At 34.9% G+C, this 12,382-nt stretch overlaps 2 protein-coding genes across 6 annotated transcripts in view; both read right to left on the reverse strand.

Annotated features, from left to right (window-relative positions):
* On the reverse strand, positions 1-12,297 carry LOC114150920 (cytochrome P450 2J6-like). 2 transcript variants are annotated; one of them, XM_028027719.1, is made up of 10 exons: positions 11,116-12,297; positions 10,058-10,220; positions 9,903-9,928; positions 5,981-6,104; positions 3,865-4,025; positions 3,090-3,266; positions 2,869-3,007; positions 2,538-2,725; positions 1,175-1,316; positions 1-291 (listed from the first exon to the last, which is right to left on the reverse strand). In XM_028027719.1, exons 1-10 carry the CDS (start codon positions 11,314-11,316, stop codon positions 116-118), a joined length of 1,497 nt encoding a protein of 498 aa, XP_027883520.1. In that variant the 5' UTR covers positions 11,317-12,297; the 3' UTR covers positions 1-115. The 2 variants fall into 2 exon arrangements, with proteins under 2 accessions (XP_027883520.1, XP_027883519.1); XM_028027718.1 differs by lacking the exons at positions 9,903-9,928; positions 10,058-10,220; positions 11,116-12,297 and adding exons at positions 6,671-6,833; positions 7,942-8,191 and having other exon boundaries at positions 5,981-6,130.
* The window catches only part of LOC114150922 (cytochrome P450 2J2-like), a 24,159-nt gene continuing 20,109 nt past the window's right edge, over positions 8,333-12,382 (reverse strand). For all 4 annotated transcript variants that reach the window (XM_028027727.1, XM_028027726.1, XM_028027724.1 and 1 more), the window contains exon 10: positions 8,333-9,185. The gene's annotated coding sequence lies outside the window, so the exon portion shown is untranslated. The remainder of the gene's footprint in view (positions 9,186-12,382) is intronic.

Genomic DNA, 12,382 nt, shown 5'->3' on the forward strand with positions numbered 1-12,382 from the left:
TTTCGCATTATTATTTCATATTTATTGCATCACAAAGGTTCATCCTCCTAATATAATGATTAAATTTATAAAGGAGAAATATAAGCAGGGTAATTTCTTGTCATCAGGCAGCAGTTTAACGCGGCACGGCACAGAGGCGGTAAGGTTTGGGACAATGGGTTACTCCCAGTTTGTACTCCAGACTGGGCTTCTCTCCTGGAGGAGGTGAGAACTTAAACCTCTGGAGGAGGGAGGTGAAGAAGAGGAACAACTCCATCCTGGCCAGCTGCTCCCCGAGACACACACGTTTACCTGAGGACGCAGAATTTTAACGTTTTTAATCAGATCTTATGTTACAGAGACTATGACATAAAATTTACTTAAATTGCCAGTTGCAACAATTATTGAAAGTGTGATGTGGTATTTCACTGAGACATTATATATCAAATCAGTTTACATACAAATTTAAATAGAGCCCGTTCATAACAAGCTTCCTTACAAGATAAATGGATCAAAATCTAATCGATCCAACTCTAGAGATGAATTCAAGTTCAGTCACATGCATTTAATAGATACAATACAGTTAATATCAATTCATTATGTTAGCTGATAGGTTTTCTAGTCATGGGAAACAGAAAACTAGAGGAGAAGACGTGGAGTTTACAGTCTGATTTTGTGAAGCAAGGTTTAGCTTCTGAGATTCTTCCTAAAGGAGAAGAAAACTTTATGATACTTAAATTTCACCGCAGACCTCATATAGAGATTCAAAGTCTCAAAGGACAAGTTAACAATATTGTATCAATAGATGTGGAGCTCAGTAAATAATAACATCACCAATAATTTAATTCATTTCATTTGTTTCAACAAGTAAACTAGTGACGCGTACAGCTAACAAAACCCCCAAATTATTCAGAAAATAAGAATATTACTCAAAACCATTAAACGTTTTTTGTTGGTCTATGTAACTGTATGGGAAACTAAACTGTGGGTTTTCATGAAGAATATATCATTTTCATAAAATTAATTCTTAAATGTTGATATCGTAAACATACGTAATGCATGAGTTTCATGTTTAATTAATGGGCCTACTTTTAATTTAAAGGTTTCCCAGTACGTTTTTGAAGGTCTCTCAGACATAAATGTCTTATTTTAAGAGCTGTCCATAAAATGACATCATCAAAGTTCAACATCCAACCTGCAGAGAAGGGAAGAAATGCTTCTCTCTTCCTGAATTTGCCGTCCTTTTCCAGAAAGTGCTGAGGATTGAAGGTGTACGGAGTTTCCCACATGGACTCATCGTGTAAAACTGAGTCCAGTATAGAAAGGATGATGGTGCCCTGAAAATCAGTGTAGGGTTAGTCAGATAGGACTGAATACTTTATTTTACTGCTGATTTATGGAAAGTCACGTTATTACAAATCTAAAAAACAATGAAATTAGTCAAAATCACTACTTGAATTTTTTTAGCCTTTGAAATTGACTGAATGTTCTTGATTGCTTCTCTGTTGATTCAGAGTTGTCATGCGTACCCACTGATGAGGGTAACATTGATAATTAAGGCAAATATTTCAATAGAAATTGATTGTAAAAACCACAATTACACAGACTGTGCTAACTGAGGCGGCACATCGGCTTACTTTGAAGTTCAATCTCAGTTAGAAGCATTGGGGAGTGCAAGGAAATTTTTTTCTTTAGTCAAACTTCATATCATTTCTAGAGCTATATAGCAGTAGTTTGTGTTTGGAGTGAGATTGTGCTGAGCAGATATGAATAGAAATATCAGGTCCAAACCCAAGTGCCAGTGATTTTCTCATCAGAGCATTTCTAAGCAAATTTAGTCACTGACTAATTCCCAAAATCTACCACTCTACCACATCAGTGATTTTGTGTCAGCTCCAAAAGCTGCAAACCAATTTACATAAACAAGAAAATCTCTAATCATTATAGTATGCACATCTTGTAAAGCTGTATTTACGTTGTTAATCTCACCGAGACTAAAATTAGTTCACAAAGCTCTGCTAAAGCGGTGCAGTCTGAAAAATGGTGGAAAACTTCCTCTCTCCTCACATTATTTGTCATTCTAAGGCAAAATCTAAGACCTCCAATTTGTCAAGGTGTGCGGTTGTAGGGTGGTGAGGAAAACGCGGAGGACGCAGGTTGGAATGATGAACTAATAATTAATGGTGACAAAGGCACAAATAATCCAAAGGTCCAGGCTGCACAGATGAGCAGAAAGCTAAGGCTCAAAACTGGTAGCGACTGATAGCATCAAAAGCGCCACGACAGAACTGACAGACTGGTACAACAAGGACCTGACAAAGACACAGAGACACAGGTGGCATTAAATACACAAAGGGTAATCAAGGAGCAAGACACACCTAGGAACAATTAAGGGATAGACAGGACAACATGGAGACTCAAGACACAGAAACCCAAAAATAAACACACGGAAAACTCAAAACAACACAGAAAAAAACCAATCCTGACACAATTAAAGTTTGAGATATAGAAACAGGGGAAGCATCTAAATGAAATTATAATGCATGTGCAGGTTAGACCTTTGGGATGGAGTATTTATCCACTGTGATGTCCTGGTTAGCTGTGCGGGGCACATTTAACGGTATAATGTTCCCCATCCTCTGTATCTCATGGATGACAGCGTTGGTGTAAGGCATGTTGTCTCTGTCAGTCATAGACGGCTGCCTGGACGGACCAATCACAGCGTCTATCTCAGCCTGGACCCGCTCTGCATGCAGAGAAGAACAGAACAATCTGAGTCTATGTGCTGGACTGATGAATATTATAACATACTGTATAATGTTATAATATAGTTGAGTGTAGCAATGGGAAAATGTTTGACAGACTTAGAGATGTATCAGTCAAACCAACCTTGTATTTGTGGGTTCAAGATCATGAACAGCAGCCCCCAGTGTAAAGTGGTGGTGGTGGTTTCAGTTCCAGCACCAAACAGGTCCAGAGCGCAAAAACACAAATTGTCGATATCAAAACCAGAATCCTTGTCTTCTTTCTGATTGAGACACATGAGGCAGATGTTGTTTTCATGAGTCATGTGAGGTGAGAAGAGCTTCAACACAGCAGGGAGGTCTCACCTCTCCCATCTCTATGAGGAAGGAGTCGATGTAGTCTCTGGGTGATGAAGGGTCCAGGTTCTCTTTGTGTTCCTTGATCCTTACTTTAATAAAATCTAATAATTCGTATGTTATGGTGAAAATCCTCTGATGAGGTCCAGGCAGCCATTTCATCAGCCAGGGCAATGCGTTGTAAATCTACAGAAGAGACAGAGAAATATCGATTGTTCCATCAAAGTGGTTCTGACATCCAAGTAATGAATGAGAAGTCAGAGTTTCCATCAATCATCACATCACCACCACCAGAATGCTGACATCCATTGAGCATTTTGGTATTGGTACAGACATCTGGATAGTTTCTCTATTTTCAGACCAGTCTTTGTAAACCGGTCTGGCACCAACCATCATGTAACATTAAAAGCTACTTGAATTTTCTTCTTCCTCTTTCTGATACTCCATTTGAAATTGTCATCGTCGTCTTCACCAACTTCCTGCCATGTTATTGGCTGGCTCATTATTTGTGCTAAAAATGATGTGTTGAACTGATGTATCTAAATGGTCAGTAAGTCTATATGTGTGAATGTATCACCTCCAACTTCACTAGACTGAATCAGAGATCGCTGTAAGTCTTTATGACCAGAATTACTTGAACAAAGATTTCCCATCTGTCTCTGGATTTCCATTATTGGTAACAGAAATTGTGGTTTATTAAGTTGCTCATTGGTTAAGTAGCGCTTATCTCTGTCCCAGAGTCATACAGCCCCACCTTCTTCTTCTCTTGGAAACTTGTCCTCACCTGTGCCCACACAGTTCCTTCGAGGTAAATCGTCTCATTGAAGTGTTGAAGGATGATCTTGAACTGCTTGTCGTTGTACTCAAATCGATTCCCAAAGACCAAGCAGCAGATGATGTTGGACACAGCGTTGTTGATTAGTCTTTGGACATTAAATGGCTGACCTGAAGCAAAAACAAGAAAACTCATTAGACAACAGCATTGTTCAGTAATTCACTATGTACTGAATTTTGTTTTGGTGTTTGAAACTCTGTCACTTTGAATCCACATATTTTACTATAACCCTTTCATGCATAGTGGTCACTACAGTGGACAGCTATCTAAAAGCCATTTTCTTGTGCTTCCTGTGGATTTCTATGTTATAAATGCACACAGACCACTGAAGTGGACACTAATGCATCATAAAAGATACCATCAACTACTGGCCATCAGCTGCAAATGCAAGAAATTATTTTTTTTAAGTACAATATGGCCGACAGACAAAAAAGCATGAGAACCGACCCGGTCCCTCCTTCTACTGTAGACGACTCTTGCAAGTAAAAAAAATATTGTGACATCAGATAACCCCTAAGGAACAATACTACTGATGTATTTTTCAAATAACAACTTTGTATTTGGACAAAATTACAATTGATCACATAAAAATAAAAAAAATAAAAAAAATGATTTTTACAAAAAAAATTTCCTACCTTTTTTATGCCTTAAGAAAAAAATTTTTTAAAATGGAAAAAAAAATTCTGACACAAAGGATCATAATTCATGCATGAAAGGGATAAATGGTGGAATCCAGAGTTTAGTATAATAATAATAATAATAATAATAATAATAATAATAATAATAATAATAATAATAATAATAACAAAGCAGAATGAAGTTCTATGGACATTGTTGGAAATTGATCATATAACATAAAAAGCAAACTTGTTTCAGTACTTGAAACTGAAAAAAACTTATTTGTTGGATTGTATTTAAAAATAACATTTACATATCATAACCTTCCTAAAATAACACCTTAGGAAATTTTTTGATCAAAGGAATATTTTTTTTGCCTAACACATCTTTTGGAAATAGAGAGGTGTTGATTTCTTTCCTTTTTATTTTTTATTTATTTATTTTTGTCAAAATCACTTTTGACAAAAAAAGACATAGGCCATTAATTTAGGAATGTGACAATATATTAAAGGTATAGAGAGACACCAGGCATAGAAAAGGTAAAGAAAGAATATTTAAGTGACTTTGAATGTAACATGGTGACAAGTGTCTCTATAACTGGCCTGAATATTTTAGAAACTGACTATCTGTTCAGATTTTAACACAAACACTTACAGAGTGGTCTAAAAATATATCTGTTCTTAACAAACAATTAATAAACATATTTTTTTAAAATCCATAGAGTGGGTGTAGACTGGACACAAACATATTGCTAATGTCAAAGGTCATAGAAGACTGGGCAGACTTAAAGCGACTTGAAATATTCTCATTAGTTAGTTAAAAAATTCTCCAGTTAGTTACAACCAAGATGTGTGAATTAGCATCTCTGAACAGTCAACGCATCGAACATGGAAGCAGATGGGCTCCAGCAGCAGAAGATCAGACAATGTGCCACTTCTATCAGCTAAGAACAGAAAACCCATCAAAGTTTGACATTAACAGATAGAAAAATGTTTCATGGTTTGATGAGTCTCAATTTCAGCTGCAACATTCAGATGCCAGTGTAACAATTTTGTACAAACGGCATTAAAGTGTGGCTCTGTTCAGTTTTGTATTAAAGGCTTGGGTAGCATAATATTTGATGAGCGTGAGTTCTCTGTTCTCCATCGGGCTCCAGATCTCAGTCTAACCCTGGTCTTTGTGGGAAGTGGTGAAACAGATACACAAGATAAAAAAAACCTGCAGGTCCTCTGCAATGCTATCATGTTCATATAAACCAAAACTTTTGAGGAAATTTTGCAATATCTTGTTAACCTGCACCATCAGGAGTAAAAGCAATTCTAGAGATAATAAAGGTGTCCAATGTGATACTGTTTAGGTGAGCATAATAAATCTAATACAGTAAATATTTCTAACAAAACCTTTTTCTGAACACAAAATAAGATTTTCCTTTTGTTATTTTTTTTACCTTGTAGATCAGCAAAAGCCTCAGTGAGATACCGACACTCCTGCTGGATGGATCGCTCCAGGGTTTTCTTTCCCAGACCAAAGTTTCTGAGTGTGTGAAGAGCAAATCTCCTCTGCTGCTTCCAATGATTACCGCTGGAACCTACAAGACCTTTTTGAAACCAATTAAATAAAAAGTGTTACGCTGACACTTGAATGAAATTAATACTGTAGTACAGAAGCCCTGAACGGCAAAGAGAAAATATATTTTCAAAGACCCATTTTCTAAGCCAAATTGTGTTTTCGCCTGAACTTTAAATATCATATAAAAGTATTTTAAAAAAAGGAAAAACGGATATGTTAAATAAAAATATTGCCAAGCTTTTTCTGTTTAGTTTTTACTTCTGGATTCTTTCCACTTAAGAGAGCATTAAAAAATTGTGAGGTGCAAAATTTGATCAATTGTGTTCTTCTATTAAGTATTTCTGATTATGCAACTTATATTCCTTTCAATTCTACAGAAAACAACTACAGAGTGGAAAGAAGTTTTAATTCCTTACTTTTTAGTCACGTAAGTCCCATTTGCCTTTCAGGGCTTTGATAAATTAATGTAATTACTAACACAGCAAAACATTCTTTGAGTGAAATGAAATGTATGGTTTGAGATTGATTGGAAATTGCAGCTTTTGACACAAAACATAAAGAATGTCACCTTTATTCCCAACTAAGTCATCAAATAAGGGGATTTTGGGACGATCGATGAAGTTTTCCCCTTGTTGGATCAGAGTTTCTCTCACCAGCTTGTAGCCATTAATGACGACAACCCTTCCACCAAACAAACGAAGACTGAAAATGTTCCCGTATTTCCCTGCAAACTGAACACAGAGCAGATATTTGCCTTCATTCAAAATTCAGAAAATAAACATTTTAAAAATCTTTGAGAAAGAAATCCAAAGGACAACATCTCTGTATTTATGTATCTTCATTGAGATCCTGGAGCTCAAAGATAAAATTGAGGTTTGTTTTCATACATTTTCTAACATTTGAGATCAAAAATAACAATCATTGTTATGTTTTCTCTCAGTACTTTAACTGTCTAAAATGAACCAAATCCTTGTTAGCTTTTAGCCTGCTTTTGATCACGCCATTTGTTCTCTTTGCTGACCTTTTTGTTCATTGAAATTGTAGTTTATTTATTCTTTGATGTCCAACTATATTCTCCATTCTTCATACTTTTCTTTTTCATGAAGATTGATGAATGTGGCCTCTGTGAATTATCTTTCCTGGATGCATCTCACAAAGGTTTTATCAGATTAATGTGGGGAAACAGAAAACTAGGTGAACACTTCTGACTTTGCTTTGCTTTGGTTTCCGAGCCTTTTCTCAGGCAAGCTGCTGCCAAATGAAGAAAGAGACAAGAGAGTGAGAATGTAGGAGGCTAAAATCAGCAGAAACCTGTATTGTGACAATATAATAACTAAAACCATATTTTTAGTCTTGTAGTTCTTTATTCCACAACATTCCCTCTTTGCCAAGAGACAAATATTCATCCAGATGAATTATACAGTATGGTTGCAGCACAGTTATGTATATATTTATTTACATCACAAATGTGGATGTAAAGCAAACATGTAATATTTCTAAAAGGGCCAGTATGTTTTCACATACTAATCAATCAATGAATGAACGTTAAAAAGTATGTAGGCAAAAAGTCTAGGAAGTTAGAATGATGCACTTTACTCTACTAGAGAAAAATAAAAAGGTTAGAGTCCATTTCAGCCACCTTTATACTCTTCAGTCAACAATGTCCTTGATAAAGTATTTTATCTGAACTTAATCTATGGTATCTTTTGTTTTTTTTAAAAGAAATATAATTTTGTTATTTGTTTCTTCATTTATTGTTTGAGTCACTGCTTTAAATTTGGGAAACAACATTATTTAAAGACAGGATCTATACCTTATTGCTGTGTTGTTTTCTCCTACCTCTTTAAACTGCAGGTGAATTTTGGACGCCTTAATGCGAGGAAGGTCTCCAATAAAAGGAAAAGACCACGGGCCTGGTGGAAAGTTACTAGGCACTCTGTTCTTCACAACATCTGTCAGCAGCAGAAAAACACAGAAAAATATCAGAAAACTTCTGAGGTCTATCCACTCCAAGCCCAGGACGCTCAGGATCGTCTCCATGTCTTCTATGAACACCGAGGTGAAGCAAAGGAACCAGATGTTTTAGCAAATATAGCAGGAAGCAGATAAGACGCACTGTACTGGGTTAATGTTTCACTAGGAAACATTGCTGAGTTTCAAAATAAAACCACTCAGCTTGTATGTATACTATATGTCTCATTCAATACAAATAATACACAGTTTCTTTACATCACGTTTTTATTTTATTTACTGAGTTTTGATTACAAAAGTGATGACATGTCAATGAAACTGTTATGAACAAATTCATAAAACTCATAACTTTTACCATGATGAACTGATTTTTGGTCAACGAATGTATTTCTGGCTGAAACACAATATTCAATGGCTCCTTTCTTGAATATGTTGCATATTGGATTCATGTTCATGTGTATTTAAAGACAACTTTGGATAAAAAACAAACAACTGAATATGTCAAATCAATCAGAAATTTTACAACACCCTCTTGTAGTACTGGCACAACGCCACTGGGGGACGCGACTCCCACCTTGAAGACCTCTAATCTACGTAAGTCATAACACTTGGTCATCTGCAAATCCTTTTAAATTTGCATTTTGAATTCATAAACCATTGAAGATGCCAGCCAAATATTTGTGAGACTTGATGATTATCCTGAATGTATTTGCAAGGAAAAGAAATGATAATACAGCATCCACTGAATCATAGATTTGTTCAAAGTACTGTAAATACTGGAGACTAACCTTTAAAAGAGATGGACTTTGAGACAAAAAATAATAATGCAAAATAAAAAATAAATATGTTTCTAAACAGAAGATACATTCAAGAAATATCTTAAGTAGGTTTATTACCTGAAAGTGTTTTCATGAGTGCATTAATATTTGGGCAAATGTAGTTTAAATGAAACAATTATTTACTGAGTGTGGTCCAATAAAATCATGTTATTTTCCTTAAACAGCCATTTTCCAAACATTTTAATCTTTATTGCACATTATAAGTTAATTTTCATGTTTACTGACATTATGACTCATTTTATAGTGATTTTATGGCTGCTGTCATCAGGCAAGCTTCCTATTACATTTAGATATACAACACAACACAGTCAAGATGAGGTCAAAAAGACTGATTCAAAGTCTCAAACAACAAGTTAAAAAATAGTATTTATACATAAACAGAGGAACAGCTCAATAAATTGGAATATTGTGTAGCCCAGAAAAATATTTTTTGTGAAAAATATTTTTGTATTAGTCATTTAGATTTTCTGACAAACTGAATTTTGGGTTTTCATTAACAACAAACTGTTTTTATTAAATTAATGCTTAAAATACGTCATTGTCTGCAGCAGGTTTGATCTGAAATGAAATCAAGCATTAATTCAACATGTGGTGACTGCATGCTAAGTTTTTGAACATCTGGTTGAAGTTTTTGAAGGTCTCTCAGACAAAAATGTCTTATTTTAAGAGCTGTCCATAAAATGACATCAAAGTTCAACATCCAACCTGCAGAGAAGGGAAGAAATGCTTCTCTCTTCCTGAATTTGCCGTCCTTTTCCAGAAAGTGCTGAGGATTGAAGGTGTACGGAGTTTCCCACATGGACTCATCATGTAAAACTGAGTCCAGCATAGTAAGGATGATGGTGCCCTGAAAATCAGTGTAGGCTAGTTAGTTCACAAAGATCTCCTCAAACAGTGTAGTCTAAGAACTTTAATTAAAGTGTGACCTGTAAAAATAGAGAAAGAATCTAAATAAAATAACACATGTGCAGGTCCACTCTGCTGCTTCCACTGGTTACCGCTGGAAATTATAAGACCTTTTAGAAACCAACAAAAAAAAGTTTATTTTGACGCCAGAACTGACAGACTAATATTCTTTGTGTGAAATGAGATGGATGTTTTGGGCTTGATTGGAGATTGCAGCTTTTGACACAAATAAATGTCACCTTTGTTCTGAAATACTTCTTCAAACAACGGGATGTTGGGACGATCAGGGAAGTTTTCTCCCTGTACAATAAGAGTTTCTCTCACCAGCTTGTAGCCATTAATGACGACAACCCTTCCACCAAACAAACGAAGACTGAAAACGTTCCCGTATTTCCCTGCAAACTGAACACAGAGCAGATATTTCATTCAAAACACAAGAAATAAACTTTGTAAAAACCTATGAAGAAAAACAACCCAAGGACAACTTAAAAAGATATTACGCATCCCACCGTCTTTGTCTTTATGTATCTTTAATGTGCTCAAATATGAAGTGGGAAGTTTGTCAGGATATTTTTTCTAACATTTCAAATAATAATCATAAATATAAATATTTTCAGTACATTTGTTGTCTTAAAGTAACCAACTCATTAAGTTTTTTCTGTAACTTTCTTCTTGTATAGTATAATTTTACTGGATACCTGTCATTTAAACCCATATTCAGGGATATGACTCAGTTTTTTTCCTCTTTTCTGTCTGTTCTTATGTAATTATACACGCATATGTAGATGTAAGTGAATTCATTTTCCATGCTTTTTTTTGTTACGTGCAAATATCTACCCTTACTTCACTTTAAAAAATAAAATAAAAAGTTGTTCACAAAGTATATTTTTAAGGAGAGGTGAGAAAGGATCAAAGGAAAAATATGTTGAATAACAGTAAAAATTATAAATGTATGCATAAGGTTAAATAGCTTAGTTAAAATTGAGCACTTTGCTCTACAAGAGAAAAATAAAAAGGTTAGAGTCCATTTCAGCCACCTTTATCCTGGAAGGACGTAAAGCTGGCTGAGTTAATAATCTTCTGTTAAGCAAAACATTTTATCTGAACTTAATCAGTTATGTATTTTACTTTTTTTTTTTTTAAGATATGTTTTTTATTCATTTATTGCTTGAGTCAATTATTTGTGTTTGGGAAATAAGAGTATTTAAAGACAGGATTCATGGGATTCTGCTGAGCCATACACACTTATTAAACAATAACACTGACTGTATTTCATTATTCTCTGTTTTTCTCCTACCTCTTTAAACTGCAGGTGAATTTTGGACTCCTTAATGCGAGGAAGGTCTCCAATAAAAGGAAAAGACCACGGGCTTGGTGGAAAGTTACTAGGCACTCTGTTCTTCACAACATCTGTCAGCAGCAGAAAAACACAGGAAAATATCAGAAAACCTCTGAGGTCTATCCACTCCAAGCCCAGGACGCTCAGGATCGTCTCCATGTTTTCTATGAACACCGAGGAACCAGATGTTTTATTATCAAACACAGCGGGAACCAGATAAGACAAACTGAACTGAGTCAAAGTTTCACAGGTGAAAACAGCTGAGTTTCAAAATAAAACCACTCAGCTTGGTTTAAGCTGTTTTGAACCAGGAACTACACTGAAAAAATGAGAATTGAGGGTCTTTGAATTCGCACAAACAAAATAAGCTAATACTACACAAGTATTGTTGTACCTTTTCTAATTGTTGAGTGTCCTTTCTACCCTTTCACCCAGTGCTGTCTTAAAACACTTAATGTAATACCACTTAAAAAAAATGCCTTTGAATTAACATAATTCAATCATGGAAAGGATTTCCACACGATTAAATAGCTTTCTTTCAGCATGAAGCATGTTTGTTGAGCTAACTTAATTTTCATCAGTTGGATCAACTTAATTAAGTAGTGTGACGGTACCACTGTAAAATAAGGTGGTTTCAACTAAATTTGCATTCATCTAAATCAAGTAAAGTCAATTATTTGGTCCAAAACATTGCGAATTAGTTGGGCTGGCTCTATTAAATTACATTGGGTCCAACTATAGTAAATGAGTTGAATCAACCTTAATAAATTAAGTTGAACTAACACATTTGCTTTAAATTGGAGTAACATAATTACATAGTGTTGAAATAAAGCAAAGTTATCAGGTGGAAATCCTTTCCAGGATTTTTTTTTATGTTAATCCAATTAGTTATTTTTTTTTAGTGTACGCTACATTATCACAAACTATTTATGGAGTAAAACTCTCTTTGTCAAACTGTATTTTCAACTACAGTGAAACCCAACTTAACAGTGAAGCAATAACTGTACATGAAACTTTTAAGGCTAAAATTATCACATCACTCAGAATATTTATATACAATCACAATTGTGACAATGTATGATAAAGTACAATTGTCATACATTGTATACATTGTATAACAATGTATGTCATACAATGTCATACATGTGAATGTATGTCATTCATACAAATGTTGCAATTATGAAAAACGGATGCAAAATGTTCTCATCAGAAGATGCAACATTTA

The sequence above is a fragment of the Xiphophorus couchianus genome, chromosome 9 (assembly GCF_001444195.1).
Source record: "Xiphophorus couchianus chromosome 9, X_couchianus-1.0, whole genome shotgun sequence".
Classification (NCBI taxonomy): Eukaryota; Metazoa; Chordata; class Actinopteri; order Cyprinodontiformes; family Poeciliidae; genus Xiphophorus; species Xiphophorus couchianus.